The 23,793-nt window shown below is 37.7% G+C and overlaps 2 protein-coding genes across 2 annotated transcripts in view; one reads left to right on the top strand and one right to left on the bottom strand.

Moving 5' to 3' along the window:
* The window catches only part of LOC140153644 (uncharacterized), a 36,671-nt gene extending 26,231 nt beyond the window's left edge, over positions 1-10,440 (bottom strand). The window contains exon 1 of the mRNA XM_072176441.1: positions 10,348-10,440. Within this exon, the coding sequence (XP_072032542.1) occupies positions 10,348-10,424 (77 nt within the window). The 5' untranslated portion in view covers positions 10,425-10,440. The remainder of the gene's footprint in view (positions 1-10,347) is intronic.
* A 191-nt stretch (positions 10,441-10,631) lies between these two features.
* LOC140153645 (BRISC and BRCA1-A complex member 2-like) lies at positions 10,632-23,499 on the top strand. Its single transcript, XM_072176442.1, has 11 exons — positions 10,632-10,847; positions 12,958-13,034; positions 13,790-13,887; positions 14,549-14,740; positions 15,989-16,063; positions 17,234-17,334; positions 17,712-17,811; positions 18,719-18,789; positions 18,908-18,990; positions 19,337-19,490; positions 21,522-23,499. The coding sequence occupies exons 1-11, from the start codon at positions 10,723-10,725 to the stop codon at positions 21,586-21,588; spliced, it is 1,143 nt and encodes a 380-aa protein (XP_072032543.1). The 5' UTR covers positions 10,632-10,722; the 3' UTR covers positions 21,589-23,499.
* Positions 23,500-23,793: the final 294 nt, after the last annotated feature.

Raw genomic sequence — 23,793 nt, forward strand, 5'->3', positions numbered from 1 at the left:
CCTTATCAGTGTCTTGGATTGAGGATAGACTTTTTTTCCATCAAACACAGCTTTGACCAGTCAAATCCCCCCTCTAATTTTATCCTCTCTTGCTGGGACTCATAATGTAGGTATGACAGGTGAATTCAAATTTGCCATCAAACTGCATCATTTTATAAATAAAAAAATTAAAGCCATTGAGTAAAAGCCAAAACTGAAAACCTTTTTGTCATAGCCCTTTTCGTAGCAAAGTTACATCTTGTCAAAGATTGACTTTCATCAAAAAGATTCAGCTAACAAAATAGCATTTCGGTGGTGTTTCTAGATCTTAGTCTCATGATGATAGCAGCTTTTCTATGTGGAATTGCTATCAAAATCCCTCTAAAATTCCATGTGCAAGTGTCTCATCACCATAAAAAATCATATATTTGGGTCAAGTGAAGTATAGACAACATATTAGGTTTCCTTGACCTAGCTGTTCTTTTAATTTCTATGTAAATATGTATTGTGTTTGGGCCCAGTCTAGGCGAATTTGACTGACTAGCAAATGTGTAAAACTTAAACTAAAAAAGACGAATAAGGTTTGCCTCTAATACCTACGTAATGGGTACAGTAATCAAAGAAGATACAATCAAGTAAGTAATAAGACCATGTCCTAAAATAATCCACCATAGTACATTGTAAGACTAGTACCTCAAACATTAAACATTCTTCATCAATCAATGCTTGCCTTGCCTTGGGCTATCAGGTAGGTATGCCTACTATTGCCTAGACTCGCTTGCCAGTCCTATATACGCCGTACCTATGTGGTCGCATGTCATAAGTTGGGTACAATTTCCATTACATGGTCAATAATGACAAAAAATTTATTTTTTGATATGTTGTATATATTGACAGCCTCTAATAATTAACACAATTTTTAACCTTAACACATACTTAATTTTTGAGATAATGCTTAATTACTAATTAATTAATACACAGGTGTCTATGTAAATCTCAATTTTCAAATGCATTTTTCTCAAATCGGACCTCAATTACAAAAATGACTCTAAATTTTTATTTTATACAAGAATGTCATCAGATTTGGAGGATATGTTCTCAATACATCAATGCTTCAAATGAACTATTTGAAATAATTGTGCGTATGTTAATTACATTGTGAAGGTCAATGACCTTTTTACGAGTAAATAGCGAGACGGTTATTCTATTATTGAGGAAATGACTTGAACTGGGGTTCAAGTCATTCAAGTCAACTCTAAAGACTTGAACTGGGGTTCTCATATAAACAAGATCAGTAACAAAGCAAATAGAATGCTGGGATTGCTACGGAGAAATATATTCAGCTGCCCTGCAGATGTTAAATCAATTGCCTATAAGGCACTTGTTCGACCCAGGTTGGAGTACTGTAATACTATCTGGGACCCACACCACAAAACTCACAAATATAATGTCGAGAAAATTCAAAGAAGAGAGCAGCGTTTAAATCTCAAGAGACTACAGCAGAGAAACAAGTGCATCTGCTTTGGTACAAGACCTAGGATGGGACACTCTGGAAGTCCGTCGCACTAAAGCCAGGCTAGCCCTGATTTACAAGGAGTCACGGGACTGTTACCCAGTAACATAGAACAATTTATTCATAAAAACACTTACCACTCTCGCCGTATGCATGGACAATATTCATATAAGACACCCAGTTTCAACAAGGATTGTTTAAAATATTCACTCTATCCAAGAACTTTACCTGAATGGAATCTTTTGCCTGAGGAAATGAAGTTGGCACCGGCGTGGACAGTTTTAAAACTGCTTTAGATACTTTGGACATAAATAATTTAGTCATCCGCGCACACTTCAGGATTTAATTTGCTGCTACCCACATGACCAGACCTGTACCGAGATAACCCTACAGGGTGATGAGTACAGTACTTAAGCAGAAGCAGAAGCAGAAATGAATATCAAGAAGAGAAACGTATATTATCATGTTGCTAAAATACTGAAATTCAACTAGGATTTCATTAAAAATGAAAAAAATGGAACATAATACCCTTTAAGGTGGTACTACACCCCTTGATAAATTTGTGTCTATTTTTGCATTTTTCTCAAAAAATAATAACACACTGGTAACAAAAGTTATGTATATTATAGGGGCAAGGAATCCAGTTACTACACTGGAATTTCAGTGACTCAATACAAGCAGTACGTTATTTATTAAAAGAGGTACCGATAGAATGTACCTCATTTCTTAACATATTTAGATGAATCACTTGTCTTGAATCACTGAAATTTCAGTGAGGTAATTGGATTCCTGGCCCCTATAATATACATAACTTTTTTTACCAGTGTGTAGTTATTTTTGAGAAAAATGCAAAATTATTCTTAAAATATATCATGGGGTGTAGTGCCACCTTACAATGTAGTCGGTAATTGTTTTAGTTGTATAAATTCAACATTCAAAGCTGTCAATACATCATTCCCTCACTAGATTTGAAAAAGTAACCAGTAGTTTTGACATGCTGACATGTGAATTTTCACATAGGCCCTATGCACACACTTCCGCATCCGCCTGCTCCACATCCGCCTGCTCCTCCACCCCTGGCATTTTTCATTTCAACTGATGTGATTTTTTTACTGAATGATGTATAATTATATGCTTCAGTAGACTGAAAGAGTATAAAATTAGGCTTAAAATGAGGTATCAACCACTGTTGTAGGATATGGGGTTACGGAAAGCCAATCAATTTTGTATCGCAATTTTCAGAAAAGTGTAATCCCTCCACCCTTTTTGCATACCCAACTTATGACATGCGACCATGTATATTGAGGACTGGCTTACGCCATTTTGGATGTCAATGAGAAATACACACTTAACGATTTGCGCCGGTTAGAAACTTGAAAAAAAATCTTTAAAATTTCATCAATGTATATAAAAGTGGTACCAACCCAGGGTTCCCGTTAAGGTTTTAAAAATGTGCGTCCGTAATGACGCAAGTTTGCTGACGAGGTTGCAAAAACTTGCGTCCAGACAGATTTTTGTGCGTCCATCTGAAAGTCACGATTATGACGATACACACGTACGTACCCCGGGTCTACACCTCATCAAATGTTGATTGTTAAAAAAAAATAGAAGTGCATTTTTAAGCGTGATATTCCATCTCCGTTAAGCTATGATAATTTTTCTCATTTCTGTGTCGCATTTTTTTTAAATTAACGTGTTGTTGATGCTACAAAAACTAAAACACGCGCTACCACAAATAATACGAAAAAGGGGTTATCATTTGGATTTTGTCTTTAAAATTGCTTTTATTCATCGTAACAATAATACTAATAAAGGAAACCTAGATTATTTATGAGAAAATAAACTTAAAATATTAAAATTGAATATTGTCAGGTTGTGATAAATAATTAAATAAACATTATCCGCACGTTAGCGGCACGTGCATGGTTGTAAACAAATCAATCGGGACTTCCCCAGGCCAGCGATCGTTCGGAAAGCATGCAAAAAGTGCACGATTTCCTGACGTTACATTTACAAATATTGCAGAATTTACTTCAATTCTCAGCAGGTAGGTCAAAATTTTGGGGCTTTTATTATCTTAAAATATAAAAGAATAAAATTTCTCATTTTTATCATCAATTAATGATAAAATTTGAAGTTTTGTCTGCGTCCACATGCATGTGACATGGACGCAAATACTTGATTAGCCATGTGAACTTGCGTCCAAATTTGTAAAATACGCGTCTGGGCGCAATGACGCCTTTACTAACTAACGGAAGCCTGTACCAACCGTATTGTGCTTGCTAATTTAAGACTCGGTTGAAACAAAATTAAGGATCGAAAGCATTTTAGTGTCCAAAAAGGCAAAATTATCGTCAAAGTTCTGCGAAATCGGCACCCTTGCGAAGGGTTCAGAATTGAATCGAAGCGAAAATATCCGATCTTTATGATCAAAAACACAAAATTACAACTTTAAACATACTATTAGCAAAAGACATTATTACCAAACGCGTGGGAAACTGAAAGTGCGATAATCGTGACTAGGTATGCCAGGCAAACCTTAGTCATCTACATCTACTGTTTTCTATACTTCACTTGATCCAAATATATGATTTTTTATGGTGATAAGACAATCGCACATGGAATTTTAGAGGGATTTTGATAGCTGTTCCATTAAAAAAAGCTGCTATCATAATGAGACTAAGATCTAGAAACACCCCCGAAATGCCGTTTTGGGGAATTTTGCTAGCTGAATCTTTTTGATGAAAGTCAGTCTTTGACAAGCTGTAACTTTGCTACGGAAAGTGCTATGAAAAAAAGGTTTTCAGTTTTGGCTTTGTTTACTCAAGGGCTTTAATTTGATATATAAAATGATGCAGTTTGATGGCAAATTTGAATTCACCTAGCATACCTATATCATGGCTATTTCATGATTTTGGTAAGCTTAAAATTTCACACTAGTTTAAATAGGCATGTTTTGAGGTGATGCCATGACCAATTTATGTACTGAACACCGCATATCATAGAACACCTAAATTAAACAACTTACTGGCTGTCTTCTGACTGACTAAGTAGAATGAAAGCGATGAAAATAGACCGAAAAATTACGCCCAAAATACTTCCCCATTTTCACCAAATAGCCAAAGGTGACAGGCTTCCTTTAACCATGGCTCCTCGTCCAGCTTAGAAAATAATTTCTTCTTATATTAACTTTATATAATCTTCTGGATTTTTGCTCAACATAAACAAAAATATTTTTATTACTTAGCTAGTAATATTACAGAAGAAAGAGTATTTTTAGTTTATTTTTAAATACAGTAATTCTTGGCGCAGCCTCGTTCATTTACAGAAAATGGCGGCGCCCATGTAGATTGATTTTTGTTTAAGCTTACTTCATTAAAAAGTGGCGTTGAGTTGTTTTTACCATGGATGACGAGACCATACTTGAAGCTTTTGATCCTGAGATTGCAAAATTTGTTGAAGTTCTTTTGAAAAACGGAAATGTTGGTGTATTCGGCGGTTCAATTCGAGTTTTAGAACCAAAAACTGGGTAAGCTTAAAAAACAAAATACAATTTATTATAAATGTGTGATTAGCATACAGAATAGATTCCTATTTAAAGCCTCGAGCATACTTTCGTGCCGCTTGCCGCTGCGGCACGCGGCAGGGCGTTTCAACCAATGACAAGCCTTTATTGTGTCCGTTTGTTTGCAATACGCGTGCGCCACGCCGCTCAGCGGCAAGCGGCAGGGTAGTAATATGAATTTCATCATAGACTACAGTCTATGTTTTCACTGATACATGTAGCTACTGACAGTGTTGCCAAAACTTTTCAGTGTCAAGGCGCGGCGCATTGGCTCGCCAGGCCACGGTAAAGGATTCTCAAGTAGCCCAATTTTTAAGCTTCAAAAAACGCCTAATACCGGATATTTGGGCGGATTTACCAATTTAGAACGCATAAAACACCCAATTGGGCGGAAAAGCACTTGACTTTGAAACTTCCGGTACTTACTGGGAAGTTACTGACCGATCAATAAATGGTCACAAAACCCATTGTAATTTCAATTTGGAGCTTCAAAGACTCAAAACCTTTATAAATCGGCTAAATTGAAAGGAAAATACATCAAATTAGTGCCGCTGACCTGAGACTGGCAAAAGTAGCCCAATTTTAGACAAGTAGCGGCATGCTTTTTTGAGTAGCGGCAAGTGATCGCCAAGTAGCCCAATTGTGCGCCTAAGGCGCCAAGCGTTAGCATCACTGGCTACTGATCACATTGTCTCCTTTTAATTTTGACCCAAACAAATGAGGCAAAATCATGAAAATGAAGAAAATTGCCATTTTCATTCTAGCGCCTACATACATACATCCATATGTGTGTCCTGTATCAGCTCGCTGCAGTGATTGTATTATTGTCATGAATATTGGCGTAGTTTTACACAGCTAGGACGAACAAGCAAAATGTAAGATAAATATAACCGATATACACTCAGATTATACGTCAAGACGGACAACGCTTACAATGTGTGTACATGTACAAAATGTAATCTCGCTGATTGTAAAAATGTATGTATTATTTATCATGATTTAATACTGGCAGAGGTACACGCAGTTGATGTGATAGGCGTAGATCTCGGGGGATCCCCGATCATTCAATAAAATATGTCAGGGGGGGGGCTCCATTCAATCATCCCCCAATGTTGACGCCTGAATATGGGTTTCTGACCAAATAAACCTCCTCAGGGAGCACGGTGGCCTAGCGGAAGGGCACTGACTCATAATCGAAAGGTTTCAGGTTTGAGCCCCGGCGATGCCATCGTGTTGTGCCCTCGAGTAAGGCACTATATCTCGATTACTCCTCTCCACCCAGGTGTTTAAATGGGTACCGGCATTCTTAAATGCTGGGAAGGTAACAGACTCGCTGTAGAGGAGGTGTAGCGATCCCCCTATATAGCAACATTTATACATGGAGGAGTCTGGCCCAATCGCCAATGAAAGAGAGATGGGCACTCCGATCACTGTTTATACAGGATCGACTCCTTTACCTTTTACTTTAAACCTCATATTTGCCCATTTTAGCCCAAAAAGTGCAACTTTTCACGCACATACCAGAACGAAATTCAAATTTCACAATATCTTTGCTAAATGAATAAATCTGCAAGAAACATTTTGTTCATAAACATAATGTAGCCAGAGGTTTCCAGTGATCTCAAATTTCAACTTTTTTTGAGAAAAGTGGGGGGATGATTAGTGCTGTACTATTATGCTGCCTTTCGTATTCGCGGAGGAGGACAATTTCGACCTCCTCGTTTGTTTACAAACAGAGAGGTAGACAAAAGGCATGTCAAAACTGTTCCGCTTGTACAAATATACTCAAGTTTCAAAAGGATGGTCCACAATAGAGTGATTAACGCAACATGAATAGGAAATTAAAAAACTGTGAAGTAGGACCATGTGCTTCTTTTGTCCAATTTGGCATCAAGATTTTGAATGGAAACAGTTCAGACCCAGAACACGATCATGTCAGAAATTAATATTTTGTTTTGGGTCTGATTATTCGGACCAGGGGATGATGCTGTGGATCACGAAATGCCCTTTAAGATGCACTAAAGGTACATTGTACACAATTTTATGTTTTTCCCAATCCTCTTTTACTGAACAGGCAATATATAATCTCACAGAAAGGATGTTGTGACAGATTTAGAGTGCAGGTACCACCTTTGCTGGAAGCACGCTCACATGTAAGTATAGTCACCATCTCTCTTAATTAATTCGCGGTCTTGGGTATCTTTTAGAATACGGTACCCTACCATTTTTTACATTCACAGTGTATGTGTATGGGTCGTTCATAAAAGACCCCCATTGAAAATCTACAGTGGTAGGGTATTCTAAAAGAAATCCACAGTCTTCTCTATTGGGTATTAAACCTCACATAATACATGTACATGTAATGATGCAGAAATTTATTTTGTACATGTATATTATAAGTGTGTTATTGTCATAGACCAGACGGGGAAGTCCTCTTTTGGTCTATGCACCAGCGTGCTCACCTTTTAATCCCAAGATTGTGAGTTTGAGGCCCGGCAGGACCTGAAGTGACTCATAGAAGGTAACTTCTGTTAACTAGCGATTTGTGACAGAAATGGTGGCAGATCCATCCATTGGAAAAGGTTAGGGGTTTGTAATAATGGCTGGCTGAGTCCAGGACATAAGGCGCGCTTACAAGGATTTTTGTTGTTCTTTGTTCGTTTGTTTGCAGGTGACCAAGGTCAATGACCTTTTTACGAGTAAATAGCGAGACGGTTATTCTATTATTGAGGAAATGAATATCAAGAAGAGAAACGTATATTATCATGTTGCTAAAATACTGAAATTCAACTAGGATTTCATTAAAAATGAAAAAAATGGAACATAATACCCTTTAAGGTGGTACTACACCCCTTGATAAATTTGTGTCTATTTTTGCATTTTTCTCAAAAATAATAACACACTGGTAACAAAGTTATGTATATTATAGGGCAAGGAATCCAGTTACTACACTGGAATTTCAGTGACTCAATACAAGCAGTACGTTATTTATTAAAAGAGGTACCGATAGAATGTACCTCATTTCTTAACATATTTAGATGAATCACTTGTCTTGAATCACTGAAATTTCAGTGAGGTAATTGGATTCCTGGCCCCTATAATATACATAACTTTTTTTACCAGTGTGTAGTTATTTTTGAGAAAAATGCAAAATTATTCTTAAAATATATCATGGGGTGTAGTGCCACCTTAAGTAGTCGGTAATTGTTTTAGTTGTATAAATTCAACATTCAAAGCTGTCAATACATCATTCCCTCACTAGATTTGAAAAAGTAACCAGTAGTTTTGACATGCTGACATGTGAATTTTCACATAGGCCCTATGCACACACTTCCGCATCCGCCTGCTCCACATCCGCCTGCTCCTCCACCCCTGGCATTTTCATTTCAACTGATGTGATTTTTTTACTGAATGATGTATAATTATATGCTTCAGTAGACTGAAAGAGTATAAAATTAGGCTTAAAATGAGGTATCAACCACTGTTGTAGGATATGGGGTTACGGAAAGCCAATCAATTTTGTATCGCAATTTTCAGAAAAGTGTAATCCCTCCACCCTTTTTGCATACCCAACTTATGACATGCGACCATGTATATTGAGGACTGGCTTACGCCATTTTGGATGTCAATGGGAAATACACACTTAACGATTTGTGCCGGTTAGAAACTTGAAAAAAAATCTTTAAAATTTCATCAATGTATATAAAAGTGGTACCAACCCAGGGTTCCCGTTAAGGTTTTAAAAATGTGCGTCCGTAATGACGCAAGTTTGCTGACGAGGTTGCAAAAACTTGCGTCCAGACAGATTTTTGTGCGTCCATCTGAAAGTCACGATTATGACGATACACACGTACGTACCCCGGGTCTACACCTCATCAAATGTTGATTGTTAAAAAAAAATAGAAGTGCATTTTCGCCGTGATATTCCATCTCCGTTCGCTATGATAATTTTTCTCATTTCTGTGTCGCATTTCTTTTTTTAAATTAACGTGTTGTTGATGCTACAAAAACTAAAACACGCGCTACCACAAATAATACGAAAAAGGGGTTATCATTTGGATTTTGTCTTTAAAATTGCTTTTATTCATCGTAACAATAATACTAATAAAGGAAACCTAGATTATTTATGAGAAAATAAACTTAAAATATTAAAAATTGAATATTGTCAGGTTGTGATAAATAATTAAATAAACATTATCCGCACGTTAGCGGCACGTGCATGGTTGTAAACAAATCAATCGGGACTTCCCCAGGCCAGCGATCGTTAAAAAAAAAAAAAAAAAGTGCACGATTTCCTGACGTTACATTTACAAATATTGCAGAATTTACTTCAATTCTCAGCAGGTAGGTCAAAATTTTGGGGCTTTTATTATCTTAAAATATAAAGAATAAAATTTCTCATTTTTATCATCAATTAATGATAAAATTTTGAAGTTTTGTCTGCGTCCACATGCATGTGACATGGACGCAAAATACTTGATTAGCCATGTGAACTTGCGTCCAAATTTGTAAAATACGCGTCTGGACGCAATGACGCACACTAACGGGAAGCCTGTACCAACCGTATTGTGCTTGCTAATTTAAGACTCAGTTGAAACAAAATTAAGGATCGAAAGCATTTTAGTGTCCAAAAAGGCACCCTTGCGAAGGGTTCAGAATTCGAATCGGGAACGAAAATATCCGATATTTGCGATCAAAAACACAAAATTACAACTTTAAACATACTATTAGCAAAAGACATTATTACCAAACGCGTGGGAAACTGAAAGTGCGATAATCGTGACTAGGTATGCCAGGCAAACCTTAGTCATCTACATCTACTGTTTTCTATACTTCACTTGATCCAAATATATGATTTTTTATGGTGATAAGACAATCGCACATGGAATTTTAGAGGGATTTTGATAGCTGTTCCATTAAAAAAGCTGCTATCATAATGAGACTAAGATCTAGAAACACCCCCGAAATGCCGTCTTGGGGAATTTTGCTAGCTGAATCTTTTTGATGAAAGTCAGTCTTTGACAAGCTGTAACTTTGCTACGGAAAGTGCTATGAAAAAAAGGTTTTCAGTTTTGGCTTTGTTTACTCAAGGGCTTTAATTTGATATATAAAATGATGCAGTTTGATGGCAAATTTGAATTCACCTAGCATACCTATATCATGGCTATTTCATGATTTTGGTAAGCTTAAAATTTCACACTAGTTTAAATAGGCATGTTTTGAGGTGATGCCATGACCAATTTATGTACGAACACCGCATATCATAGAACACCTAAATTAAACAACTTACTGGCTGTCTTCTGACTGACTAAGTAGAATGAAAGCGATGAAAATAGACCGAAAAATTCGCCCAAAATACTTCCCCATTTTCACCAAATAGCCAAAGGTGACAGGCTTCCTTTAACCATGGCTCCTCGTCCAGCTTAGAAAATAATTTCTTCTTATATTAACTTTATATAATCTTCTGGATTTTTGCTCAACATAAACAAAAATATTTTTATTACTTAGCTAGTAATATTACAGAAGAAAGAGTATTTTTAGTTTATTTTTAAATACAGTAATTCTTGACGCAGCCTCGTTCATTTACAGAAAATGGCCGCGCCCATGTAGATTGATTTTTGTTTAAGCTTACTTCATTAAAAAGTGGCGTTGAGTTGTTTTTACCATGGATGACGAGACCATACTTGAAGCTTTTGATCCTGAGATTGCAAAATTTGTTGAAGTTCTTTTGAAAAACGGAAATGTTGGTGTATTCGGCGGTTCAATTCGAGTTTTAGAACCAAAAACTGGGTAAGCTTAAAAAACAAAATACAATTTATTATAAATGTGTGATTAGCATACAGAATAGATTCCTATTTAAAGCCTCGAGCATACTTTCGTGCCGCTTGCCGCTGCGGCAAGCGGCAGGGCGTTTCAACCAATGACAAGCCTTTATTGTGTCCGTTTGTTTGCAATACGCGTGCGCCATGCCGCTCATCGGCAAGCGCCATGGTAGTAATATGAATTTCATCATAGACTACAGTCTATGTTTTCACTGATACATGTAGCTACTGACAGTGTTGCCAAAACTTTTCAGTGTCAAGGCGCGGCGCATTGGCTCGCCAGGCCACGGTAAAGGATTCTCAAGTAGCCCAATTTTTTAAGCTTCCAAAAAAACGCCCAATACCGGATATTTGGGCGGATTTACCCGAATTTAGAACGCAAAACACCCAATTGGGCGGAAAAGCACTTGACTTTGAAACTTCCGGTACTTACTGGGAAGTTACTGACCGATCAATAAATGGTCACAAAACCCATTGTAATTTCAATTTGGAGCTTCAAAGACTCAAAACCTTTATAAATCGGCTAAATTGAAAGGAAAATACATCAAATTAGTGCATGCCTGAGACTGGCAAAAGTAGCCCAATTTTAGACAAGTAGCGGCATGCTTTTTTGAGTAGCGGCAAGTGATCGCCAAGTAGCCCAATTGTGCGCCTAAGGCGCGGCGTTGGCATCACTGGCTACTGATCACATTGTCTCCTTTTAATTTTGACCCAAACAAATGAGGCAAAATCATGAAAATGAAGAAAATTGCCATTTTCATTCTAGCGCCTACATACATACATCCATATGTGTGTCCTGTATCAGCTCGCTGCAGTGATTGTATTATTGTCATGAATATTGGCGTAGTTTTACACAGCTAGGACGAACAAGCAAAATGTAAGATAAATATAACCGATATACACTCAGATTATACGTCAAGACGGACAACGCTTACAATGTGTGTACATGTACAAAATGTAATCTCGCTGATTGTAAAAATGTATGTATTATTTATCATGATTTAATACTGGCAGAGGTACACGCAGTTGATGTGATAGGCGTAGATCTCGGGGGATGGGGGGGGCCCCCAATATTTTGTCAGGGGGGGATGCTCCATTCAATCATCCCCCGAATGTTGACGCCTGAATATGGGTTTCTGACCAAATAAACCTCCTCAGGGAGCACGGTGGCCTAGCGGAAGGGCACTGACTCATAATCGAAAGGTTTCAGGTTTGAGCCCCGGCGATGCCATCGTGTTGTGCCCTCGAGTAAGGCACTATATCTCGATTACTCCTCTCCACCCAGGTGTTTAAATGGGTACCGGCATTCTTAAATGCTGGGAAGGTAACAGACTCTAAGCTGTAGAGGAGGTGTAGCGATCCCCTATATAGCAACATTTATACATGGAGGAGTCTGGCCCAATCGCCAATGAAAGAGAGATGGGCACTCGATCACTGTTTATACAGGATCGACTCCTTTACCTTTTACTTTAAACCTCATATTTGCCCATTTTAGCCCAAAAAGTGCAACTTTTCACGCACATACCAGAACGAAATTCAAATTTCACAATATCTTTGCTAAATGAATAAATCTGCAAGAAACATTTTGTTCATAAACATAATGTAGCCAGAGGTTTCCAGTGATCTCAAATTTCAACTTTTTTTGAGAAAAGTGGGGGGATGATTAGTGCTGTACTATTATGCTGCCTTTCGTATTCGCGGAGGAGGACAATTTCGACCTCCTCGTTTGTTTACAAACAGAGAGGTAGACAAAAGGCATGTCAAAACTGTTCCGCTTGTACAAATATACTCAAGTTTCAAAAGGATGGTCCACAATAGAGTGATTAACGCAAACATGAATAGGAAATTAAAAACTGTGAAGTAGGACCATGTGCTTCTTTTGTCCAATTTGGCATCAAGATTTTGAATGGAAACAGTTCAGACCCAGAACACGATCATGTCAGAAATTAATATTTTGTTTTGGGTCTGATTATTCGGACCAGGGGATGATGCTGTGGATCACGAAATGCCCTTTAAGATGCACTAAAGGTACATTGTACACAATTTTATGTTTTTCCCAATCCTCTTTTACTGAACAGGCAATATATAATCTCACAGAAAGGATGTTGTGACAGATTTAGAGTGCAGGTACCATTTGCTGGAAGCACGCTCACATGTAAGTATAGTCACCATCTCTCTTAATTAATTCACAGTCTTGGGTATCTTTTAGAATACGGTACCCTACCATTTTTTACATTCACAGTGTATGTGTATGGGTCGTTCATAAAAGACCCCCATTGAAAATCTACAGTGGTAGGGTATTCTAAAAGAAATCCACAGTCTTCTCTATTGGGTATTAAACCTCACATAATACATGTACATGTAATGATGCAGAAATTTATTTTGTACATGTATATTATAAGTGTGTTATTGTCATAGACCAGACGGGGAAGTCCTCTTTTGGTCTATGCACCAGCATGCTCACCTTTTAATCCCAAGATTGTGAGTTTGAGGCCCGGCAGGACCTGAAGTGACTCATAGAAGGTAACTTCTGTTAACTAGCGATTTGTGACAGAAATGGTGGCAGATCCATCCATTGGAAAAGGTTAGGGGTTTGTAATAATGGCTGGCTGAGTCCAGGACATAAGGCGCGCTTACAAGGATTTTTGTTGTTCTTTGTTCGTTTGTTTGCAGGTGACCTTTTTAAAAATAAATTTCATACATATTTAGATTTATCATTCACTTAATAATCCTGTTTTCACAGAATTTCAGAGATTATATGCAAATTTGCGAAGTAACATTACAAAGAAAACAGGGTTTTGTCCACAAAAAAATGCTAATTTGTTGTGTATTTTTTGCACTGTAAATGACCCCATATTACAGATGATGCAAGTATTTTAATGAACTTATTGGTGGCTTGCTTTGTTTCAGGGCAAGTTATTTTTAACAGTGTTTTTCCTGAGAATCCACCTGACTTCATGTTTGGACCACAGGAAAGGACATTCATTCCAGAGTTAGAAAATGTCAAGGTAATTTGTACAACAACATTTGTCTTCAATTATTAGATTGTTATTTAGCTGTATGATCAATCAAATAAAATAAAAAAGAAAACAAACAATGTACCAGGTATGAGTAATGTTTATAGTTACAAAGTTAAATGAATTTTTTGATTACATGAGCACAGGGTATGTCTTGGCAGTACTGGTGTAGCCAAAGGGTGGGTGGAGCCCAGGGAAGGGGTGTCTGTTCATTGTGAATGTGAACCACTGATGCAGGGTTTGAGTTTTGAACATACCAGGCATGCTACAAATCCCCCCCCCACCCCCGTGACTTGAAATGTTAATGCAAGCTGTCAGGTGTTCTATAAATTGCACTTCTGAAGAAGCTAAGGTTCTGGCAGACTTGTAAGGTGAGCTATAAATGTGCCCTGCACATTTGTTGTGCTTGCACACCTTAAATCTCAAAGCCTGCTGACGTACGTTGCAAATTGTTAGTACAGATATTTGTTGATAATTTCTTAAGGACAGTGTATCCCTATTACCTATCTCTTGATAATATATGCTAGTATAAATAAAGTTTACTTATAATAATTATGATTTGCAGAAATAAGAAGCTAATTTGTGAAGGAAAAACTCAACGAGGTGTACTGATGTATATTCTTATGATTTGCGTTATTCATTCAATCCTCAGAGTTTGGTCAATTGGGATGCAAGCAACCGAGATTGCCTCTTGGTTGTGATCAAGGAGCTGATACATTTATACAAAGAATTCCAGGAAAACTTGCTGAGAAATTACTCTCGTATGCAGTTTGAATATACATCACTTTTAGAATTAGATACAGGCAAATTTAATGACGTTGAACTTCTGCTTGCAAGGAAAGGGGTAAGTTCTTTTACTGACAACATGATGATTTTGAGATGAACTAACAAGCAAACTAAAACATCTGAGATGAGTATGAGAATTAATCTTAATTTTACAAAGTAATTGGACGCTTGAATCATTTGTGAGGGGTGTAACCTAAAGCACTGGCCACCCTATCCTTGACCGAGGTACCGCTAGAATGTACCTCATTTCTTATCATATATAATGAACCACTTGTCTTCAATCACTGAAATTTCAGTGCAGTAACTGGATTCCTTGCCCCTATAATATACAGAACTTTTGTTACCAGTGTGCAGTTATTTTTTGAGAAAAATGCAAAATTAGTCACAAAATTTATCAGGGGTGTAGTACCACCTCAAATGTGTAACGTGTACACTGATTGAACAGTCACGTTAGCTCAGTTGATAAGACGTTCGACTATGGTGCGAGAGGTTGCGGGTTTGAACCCTGGCGGTGCCTATGTATACGCTCACATGGAAAAATTGAGTTAGCTTGAAATTCCCTTGGACAAGGAACTCACTGCTAAATTGTCTCGTTGTAACCCGTACGAAACTCGGGGAGCTGATCCTGGTTGCGATGGTTATTTGTGGAATGTCTAGGGTGTGCGCTCTTGAAGCAGCAAAGTCCCTGAATTGTTGTTTAATGGTTTGTGGAATGATGTGGGGCCGTAGTGGTCAGCGACAACCTGTTAAGTGTGCTGAGGCTTGTGGATCAACGTCTACGCGTTGTGCCTGTGCGTAGCGCACTATAAATCACTGCGCTTTTTTTTGTTTTGTTAGGAATTATCTTCAAATTCTCTTAGAAAATTGAAAATAAGTGAGGGTACATGAGCTTGGTTGTTACGCATTACAGGTCAATATGAGCGCCTCGTTAAGAAATTAATTGCTAATTAAACAGTTAATTTTTGTTTTTTGGGCTGAAATATATACTATAATATCTTATTCATAAATAGAAACAATTAGATTGATGTTAATAATAGTTTAGACTGAATTCTACCAATTTAAAGATCAGGGGTGGGTACATGATGCAATTGGTTGGTCTAATCTTGCTTATGACCATAAACACTCTTTCTACTAGTTATTGATAAATCTTTAATTTCACAGAAAATGTGTTTATATGATGCTTGATATCAAATCATCAATAGTTGTATTTCAGAAAATGCAAAATGATTGTTTCAGAACACTGCATTTTGAAAATGAATTTATGCTTTTTTTCTTACCTCCACTTCAAAATTTCTCATCCATGTAGGTTCGAGACACCAGTGTTAATTTCCTGATCAAGTTGCCAGTTGACTTTTCAGAGATACCAGAATTTCTTACCAAGGTAACGTTGTGTTGTTAAAATATATTTGTACTGTGGGTAATGAATAGATGACTTTATTTGTATAAGCACTGTGTATTTGTCTGTTGGGGTGTGATGCTGGTTTCATACTTTCTGCCGCTTGCCGATGAGCGGCGTGATGCTTCATCATGCCGCTTCTGCAAGTGGAGCAGCAAGCCGCTGAGCAGCAGCTGACTATGAAAGCCAGTGTTGTCGCTCTGCACCGCTCCAAAATCATACTTTGTTCTCAAAGGTCACAGCAGCACCGCTCTATGACTTGAATTCAACTTCTAGCAATGCTGCCGCTTGGACAAAGCAGTGGAGTGATTGATATACATATCCCGGATACATATATATATATATATATATATACCGGCTTGCCGCTGGTCACCGCTAGTGTTTCTGGTGCGACTGCGCAGTGAAGCAAAATCATGGTCAAAGCGGCAAACGGCAGGAAAGTATGAGACCAGCATTAGGATGGGTAACTGCCCTTAAATGCAGACAAGCCCTTCATATAAACCGGCAAAAGAGGATGGATTTTAAGCATGACTGGTCCACATTTCCCCTTTTTATATGCAATGGAATATTATGTTTGGTGCCAAGTCCCCCTCCACCCCAGCATGGTAATTAAGAAACTGGTATACTCTTGAATGCTTATATTTCCATTCATAGGCAATCATACACACAAAATCACAGTAAGAGTCTTCCGTATGGTGAATAGGAAGGAGTACAGAAAGTCTGTATTTGCATAGTAGTATACATAGTCCTCCAAAGACTGTCATTACACATATGTGACATGATCAAGGGGAATGAGTCACATGTCGACCCTGGTCAAAAATGAGTTTTACACAAGTTTCTAAAGAGGACATTACGAGCTTTCAGAAACTGAAAACCCTGTGTTAATACGACTTTTCTTTACAAAGTTATGTCAATTTATCAATCGCTGAAAACAATAAAAAACAAAAGAATTTTAACACTTTCTTTGCCAATATCTCAAAATCAATATTAGCGACATCCAAGTCATTTCCCTTGATCATGTCACATGTGTGTGTGAGCAGATGGGTGTATGTGAGGTTTTCCTGTGAATAAGAAAGATTTCAGGCTAGTACTAACAGTAACAGATGTGAAAGAATTGCTTGAACATTTATGTATTATATTGACCTTTTCTCTTAGGATAATCCTGGTGAGGATCTAGCTGTACTACTGGTTAGCTTCCAGAATGTAGAATCCAATAAAGCACTCCCACAGCTCTATCTGTCACCAAGAGTGGAACAGTAAGTATTCAAGATCAAATCGCAAGCAGAATCCCTTGTACAGACTTTGCATACTTTAAGCGCACAGTGCGTAATTACGGAGTGCCGCTTATTGGCTGCTCATGCGATCTGCCGATAGTTGTCAACAGTACTAAGCCTCTACCACAATCGCTGATGACAAGGGTCTATCACGCCTTAATGGGATTCTGCTTCTTAATTTAGAAACGTTTTTGTATTTATGCTTGAATAATATTGTCAAGCCAATCAGATGTACTGTTTCTTTTGGATAAGCCATTGTTATGAATGAAACCACCTCTCCTTAGCTGGGCAATACAAGTATCAGATTATATATTGGAAACTATGAATCACGCATCATTTACTTTTTATTTCATTATTAGTGCATTAGGTGGATCTGCTTCATTACGTATACCAGCCTTCCCAACGGGTGGTTGTCTCATGGATTATGTACCTAATGTGTGTGAACTCTTGGAAAACATGGTGAGTAATGATGGGGAGAGGAGGGAAGGGAATAGCAAGGGAGGAATAGAAAAGATAGGTATATGGTAAACATGAGGAAAAAGTGGTAGAGATGTAGTTGTAGGGCTGCAAACTAGCACTATTATATAATACTGCTGCTCGGGAGGGCGAGTTAGCTCAGCTGTAGTTCCCTCGCTTTGCACCACTGAGGTTCAAGCCCCGGCATGGCCCAAGCACTCACGTGCACTTGGTTTATCCCGATTCCATGCTCCCTCTAGCAGGTTTTCCCCGGGATCTCTGGTTTCCTCCTGCTTTCAAAAAAAAAAAAAAAAAAATTGGTGATTAGTTGTTTGGTTATCAAAAACTTCCTTCACCCAATGGAATTTGGGGAGCTGCACAGATAATTGGTGGATGTAACAATTTAAGTATGGATAGGTCTGCGTCTGAGGTCCGGCTGCAACTGGTCTTGATGATGCGATGTGATTGTGATGATTCACCATGGCAGCGAAATTACAGCGCTTTGAATCCTAACTGGAAAAAGGCGCTATATAAATCCGAAATTAATTAATTTTTGCTACTAGTAGTTGGCAGCCAGTTACAAATGTATCCAAGTAGTTCAGTTAAAGGTAGGTTCATTTATGTGAAACAAACATGTTTAGAAATTATGACTCTTGTGATGTAATATAGGCCATACCTGATCAACACTACATAGGTGGAAATTGGGAATTATAATATATACAATATTCAATGGGTCATTCAAATACACATCTTTGGCTCTCATGTATCAAAACATAACAGATGTTATGTTGGGAGTCAATGTCATGCAGCTAAGGTGAAAATAGCATTCAGGTAAATTGAATCATCTTCCTTCCTTTTAAAAGTCATAAAACAGTATGTCAGAAGTCTTTCGTTACTCTTTCTTGAACAGGTGGACCAACTAGTTAAAGGCTACCAGAAAAGAAGTGAATATATTGCAGCATTTCTCAGCCATTTTGGAAGGTAGGCTTGCATTTTGTTCTCTTAAAATAAATCTGATGGTTTCATTAGTATGAAAATGTAAATGTTATTTTTAAACTTCTCTATAACATTTTGTGCTTTTGATTTGTTTGTATTTTAGATCAGTGTTGGAGTATGATGTGGAAAGCTTCAGCAAAATTTCTATTATGTTTGAAATGCAAGACTTCTACTTCACTATGCACAGTAAGTGAATACATAAATGTTTGTGAAATTACATTACTGTTGGGCACTCAAAACCAACAAGGGATAGAGATACAAATTGCAGTTCAATAAAAAATACAGTTCATAGAATGTTTCCCAAGCCAGGATGCAATTTTGTCAAACTTAGCCTGAATCAAACTCATCTGGTGAGAATCAAGTAACTTACTCTGTATGGAACGGGCATGATTTTAGGAGATTCAATTTTGATTCTCGCAAACCATGTTTAGGAGAATCGAAAAAGAATTGATTCTGATATTTTCTGTTAACAACTTTGAATCACTTAAGTTGTGAATTTATGTTAAATCATGATGCTTTGTTTCTCTTACAGTTACACTTCCAGCATATTTCCCACGTGATCAACCCGAGTTCATGTTTCAGTCAATATATCATACTGGTACACACAGTAAACCCTACACAGCAATAGTAAAAGACTATCCATATAGCCCTAGGTGGAGTGGCAATGAAATGGCAGAGAGGGCAAGGTAAGTCAGCCTAGACATCAGTTGTCTACAATGCGCATGTGCTTATGTTATGCTTTGTGGTGACAACTGAATAACTTGCAGTTCATATCGTGTCGGACTTATGAAAATATTCTCTCGCAACTTTGGTTGTGCACCTCTGTGTGCCATAGCGCTACTGACTAGCGGCGTCTGTGTACTGCGCCGCTGTGACAAGATTGTGCTCTGATCTTTGATATCACTGCAGGTGATCCGAGTTAGGGTTAGATCAACTCTAACCCTAACCTTGGTATCACCTGATGTGATATGAGTTTGATAGGGTTAGGGTATGATTAGCTCTAACTCTAATCCTAACCTTAATATCACCAGAGGTGTTGGGTGAGCAATTCCCCATCTGCATATGGATATGTGTTGGGGATGTGCAATGCACATTGTGCATGCATGTTTACTAGTAGGAAGTGAGAACATTCACCATGACCAGATGGTCATTTGGGGACAACTAAACCATGTGAGGACATTTTTGGTATCCTCATATAAATTTTTGTACCGATTAAAGCTGTATATTGATATGTTTAGCTTAACTGTAAAAATGAATATTTAAAAAAAATAGTTTAACCCTGATAGCTGTCCAAAAGAGTGAACCAAAATGACAGTATATAACAATGTGCTTTACATATTAGGAAATAGAAGTTTATGGACAGTGAAGCCAAAGCCAGCCTCAACAGGCACATACTATCAGCATAATCGTATGATAATTGTATAACTATCTTTTCAGCCAAATTTAGATTTTCTGCCAAAGTCAATTACCAAATACCCAAGTCACAGACCAAATATGTTTCATTATCAATTCAATGGTGAATAAATAATAAATATTTATATTGTTGCTGTTCTGTCAAAACCTCAACTTCAATAGCTGCTAGGTGTTAAATATTTACAATATATATATATATGCACGAATGGAAATACCCATCCGATCGTCTACCCAGGGTAAGGTTACCCAGGGTAACCTTACCCTGGGTAGACTCTATATTACTTTGTTAAAATCTGGATATATATCCGTGTGCTGTTACTATGCTAACACAGACAAGGTATATGGCGTATGACTTCTTGCCAACGTGTAATGTCTATCAAAAGTGTACGTCTAATTATACGTCTTTTGTACGTTTAACGCTATTACATAGCATTATCGAAGGTAGGGAACACTGTAAATACAACAGCGCGCATGTGTTTATGTGATTCGCCGAATGGTTGAATGCAAGTGCTGCAAGATTCGAAGTTCATTTCTTATGGTTTAGTCCAAATAGCGTGACATGTAGATGTAAAATAACAACTAGAAGTTAATAAAATGTCCTTAACGATAACCCCGGGTAGATACTGCGATTTTGGTTTTGTTTTAATCAAGGAAAAGACATACATTTCTGGTTGCTGACAATATACATTTGGTGACAATATTATATTATTGAGCGCTTATTTTACATGTATAGAACTTTCCCAATAAGCATCACTTCACTTAACTATATTCATGTTACATGTTCAACTATATTCATCTTACATGTGTATTAAAGTATATACATCCCAACTACCCCAGGGTGACACACACACTAAAGTATCAACCCGAGGTTGACAAAATGTCTTCAACGGTCACCCTGGGTTGACACTATGATTTTCGTTTTGTTACAGCCAGTAGGGGACGTATTTTGTGATCACCCAAGTTAGAATGCTCTATAGAGCTGTATAAGAACAGCTGTATGGTGTTAATTTTGGTGTACATACATCGTAACTCTATATTAAAGTCCCAATCACATTGTCTACCCAGGGTAAGGTTACCCTGGGTAAGGTTACCCTGGGTAAGGTTACCCTGGGTAGACAATCGGATGGGTATTTCCATTCGTGCATATAGCACATATATATTGTATTGTTCAAATTTAACACATAGCAGCTATTTGGGTTACAAGGTTTTGACAGAACAGCAGCAATATTTAACTTGATAGTGTTTTTCCCCTGTCATATATATTTCTAATTATATTGGATCGGGTTTTCTTTCGTCTATTTCAGGATATATCTGAATGAGTACATACCAGAGTTCAAGAGGGCATCAGTAAGTCAAATAAGAGTAAGGTGATAGTGTGCTTAAGAAGACCATATTGGACTTTTGTCACAAACTCTGTATTTACACCTTGTAGGGAGTAAGAAACGAACATTTTGTTCTACAAGATAATCTAGTTGTTAGAAGATGGATAGCTCACTGTACCAGTGGGAAGATTAAGATGAGGAGCTACTTGGACCAGGGCTGTCAACTTTTTGGAATTGCTAGGCATGAGACACTGCCGTACCTGTCGGAATTATTTTTTGCAGACTACAATGTTCATTTTGACCCATGATTTATATTTGAGCCATGGCGCTTGAGAATCTAAAAAAGGGGGTAGGGGGTAGGGTAGACACATTATTTTTATGATGCGTGAGATTTTACTCATTTGACAGCTCTTTGCATGAGATTTACTACCTAGGGGTGAGATTATACTACATTGGTGTGAGACCGTGAGAAATTGACCAAATGCGTGAGACTCACGGCCAATGTGTGAGAGTTGACAGCCCTGCATTGGACCAATTGGCATTATTGGTATAGTGAACAGTTTTGTGGACAATATGAGTCTGAAGATGAATTTGTTATATCACTTTGTCAACAAGCACTGTGTTGGTATCAGCGCTAGAGATGGTCAACAGCAGCTGTGGCCACAGGAAAAATTAGTTCCCATCATATGCCATGGTACTGGTACTCACATGTATATGAGCAGCTTTATATTTGACATTGCATGTATATGGGCAGTGAACAGGTACTATAGGTAAAATATCTAATTCTCGAACATGAGAGCCAACTAGGGTACGTACAGATATCTGCATCAAGCGTACTACACAAAGACCACATGCTTACGGCACAAACAGAGCTTTTGAGAATTGACCATCAGGTTTTCATATACGGTCGTCGCTAGGCAAGGTCAAGATTTGGTCATGTTGGTCGCGCGATCATGTTATTCCACAAAAAGTACGCTGACGCAGACGGTACATCGTCTCATGATCAAGAATTAGATATTTTACCTATAGGTTCTGTGATATTGGGCTTTCAATGATACCAGGACCCAGTTTCACAAATGCATGAGGACCAGTCTTACTTAATTTAAGGACCACTTAAATACTCGGAAGAGGAGATGTACTTTGTATATAGCTTACATAATACAAAGAGTCAATGTTTAGTGACTTTTCAAAGTTTCAAACACATGCACAAAGAATCTTTGTAAAAATCAAGCTGCTTGTTATGTTGGACCTGGGGTTGTATGCTGATGTTATTATGTATTCCCATTATTGGAATTAGTTTTGTATTGTTGGTACAAACATACCAAAGTTTTTGTCTAGTTCGCACAAGGAAACTTGTTATAAATCAATGATTCTTCCGTTAAAACTCATGGAACAATTTAACAAAAGTGGGAGTCACCAAACCTTAAAAAGTTCCATTCACAAAGCATCTGCAAATGCAGGCATCCCACGTGAAGTGATTGCATTCTTATACGAACAGTCTTTTGGCCACGGAAAGCTTGGCTGGCCAAGGTTGACCCCTCTGGCAAGGTATTCCAGTGCATGTGTCTGTCAGAGGGGTTCAGGGTTCAAAACCACCCCGAGAAAATTTGTTCCTTCCCCTTTGCCAAAAAACACTGGGGGCATTAGGGTTAATCCTCACCAATCACCCTAATGTCAACATCCAAATCTCCTACATGCTAATCTAAAAGCGAACCCAACTTGTGTAATTTATTGGGGTGATGGTCATTATTGCGCAGCAAAACTCGGGTTTCCCCTTGCCTGCTTAATAGTAGGCACTTTATATCTGGGTCTATGCACTAACGTAAGGTGTAACTAGAGTGATACTTGCATTTATGTTACGCACAACAGGGACGGGGAAGCCATCTCCTCTTGCTCTTGTTAGATTTGTCTGGGTATGCAACTTTTCTTATGGTATCACTTTTGTTTCAACTCAATAATAATCTTAAATATTCTTGAAAATTGCAAATCTATCTAAACAATATATAATAATGATTTAGGTTATTTTTTAACCAAACAACTCAGTAAGTGGTGTTTTGACTATTCCGGGTATCAAGAAATATAAATTGTGTGTCAGGAAAATTGAATTTACGGTATTACCAAAAATATTGTTGTTTTTTATGGCTGGTAATCGTCAGTAGTCTGATACATCTTGATAGGATTTGAAGCAACAAAGAACATTTTGAACTATTGAAAATGGGACATGAGATGTGATTACATGTATTTCCATTTTGCA

Source organism: Amphiura filiformis, chromosome 5 (assembly GCF_039555335.1).
Source record: "Amphiura filiformis chromosome 5, Afil_fr2py, whole genome shotgun sequence".
Classification (NCBI taxonomy): Eukaryota; Metazoa; Echinodermata; class Ophiuroidea; order Amphilepidida; family Amphiuridae; genus Amphiura; species Amphiura filiformis.

What these genes read in the sequence shown, in the direction of transcription:
- LOC140153645 (XM_072176442.1), top strand. Translation starts at nt 10,723, where the DNA reads ATGGATGACGAGACCATACTTGAAGCTTTTGATCCTGAGATTGCAAAA. An exon ending in CTGTCACCAAGAGTGGAACA is followed by an intron (nt 17,335 to 17,711) that starts GTAAGTATTCAA and finishes TTTCATTATTAG; the next exon opens with TGCATTAGGTGGATCTGCTT. An exon ending in TTTCTCAGCCATTTTGGAAG is followed by an intron (nt 18,790 to 18,907) that starts GTAGGCTTGCAT and finishes TTTGTATTTTAG; the next exon opens with ATCAGTGTTGGAGTATGATG.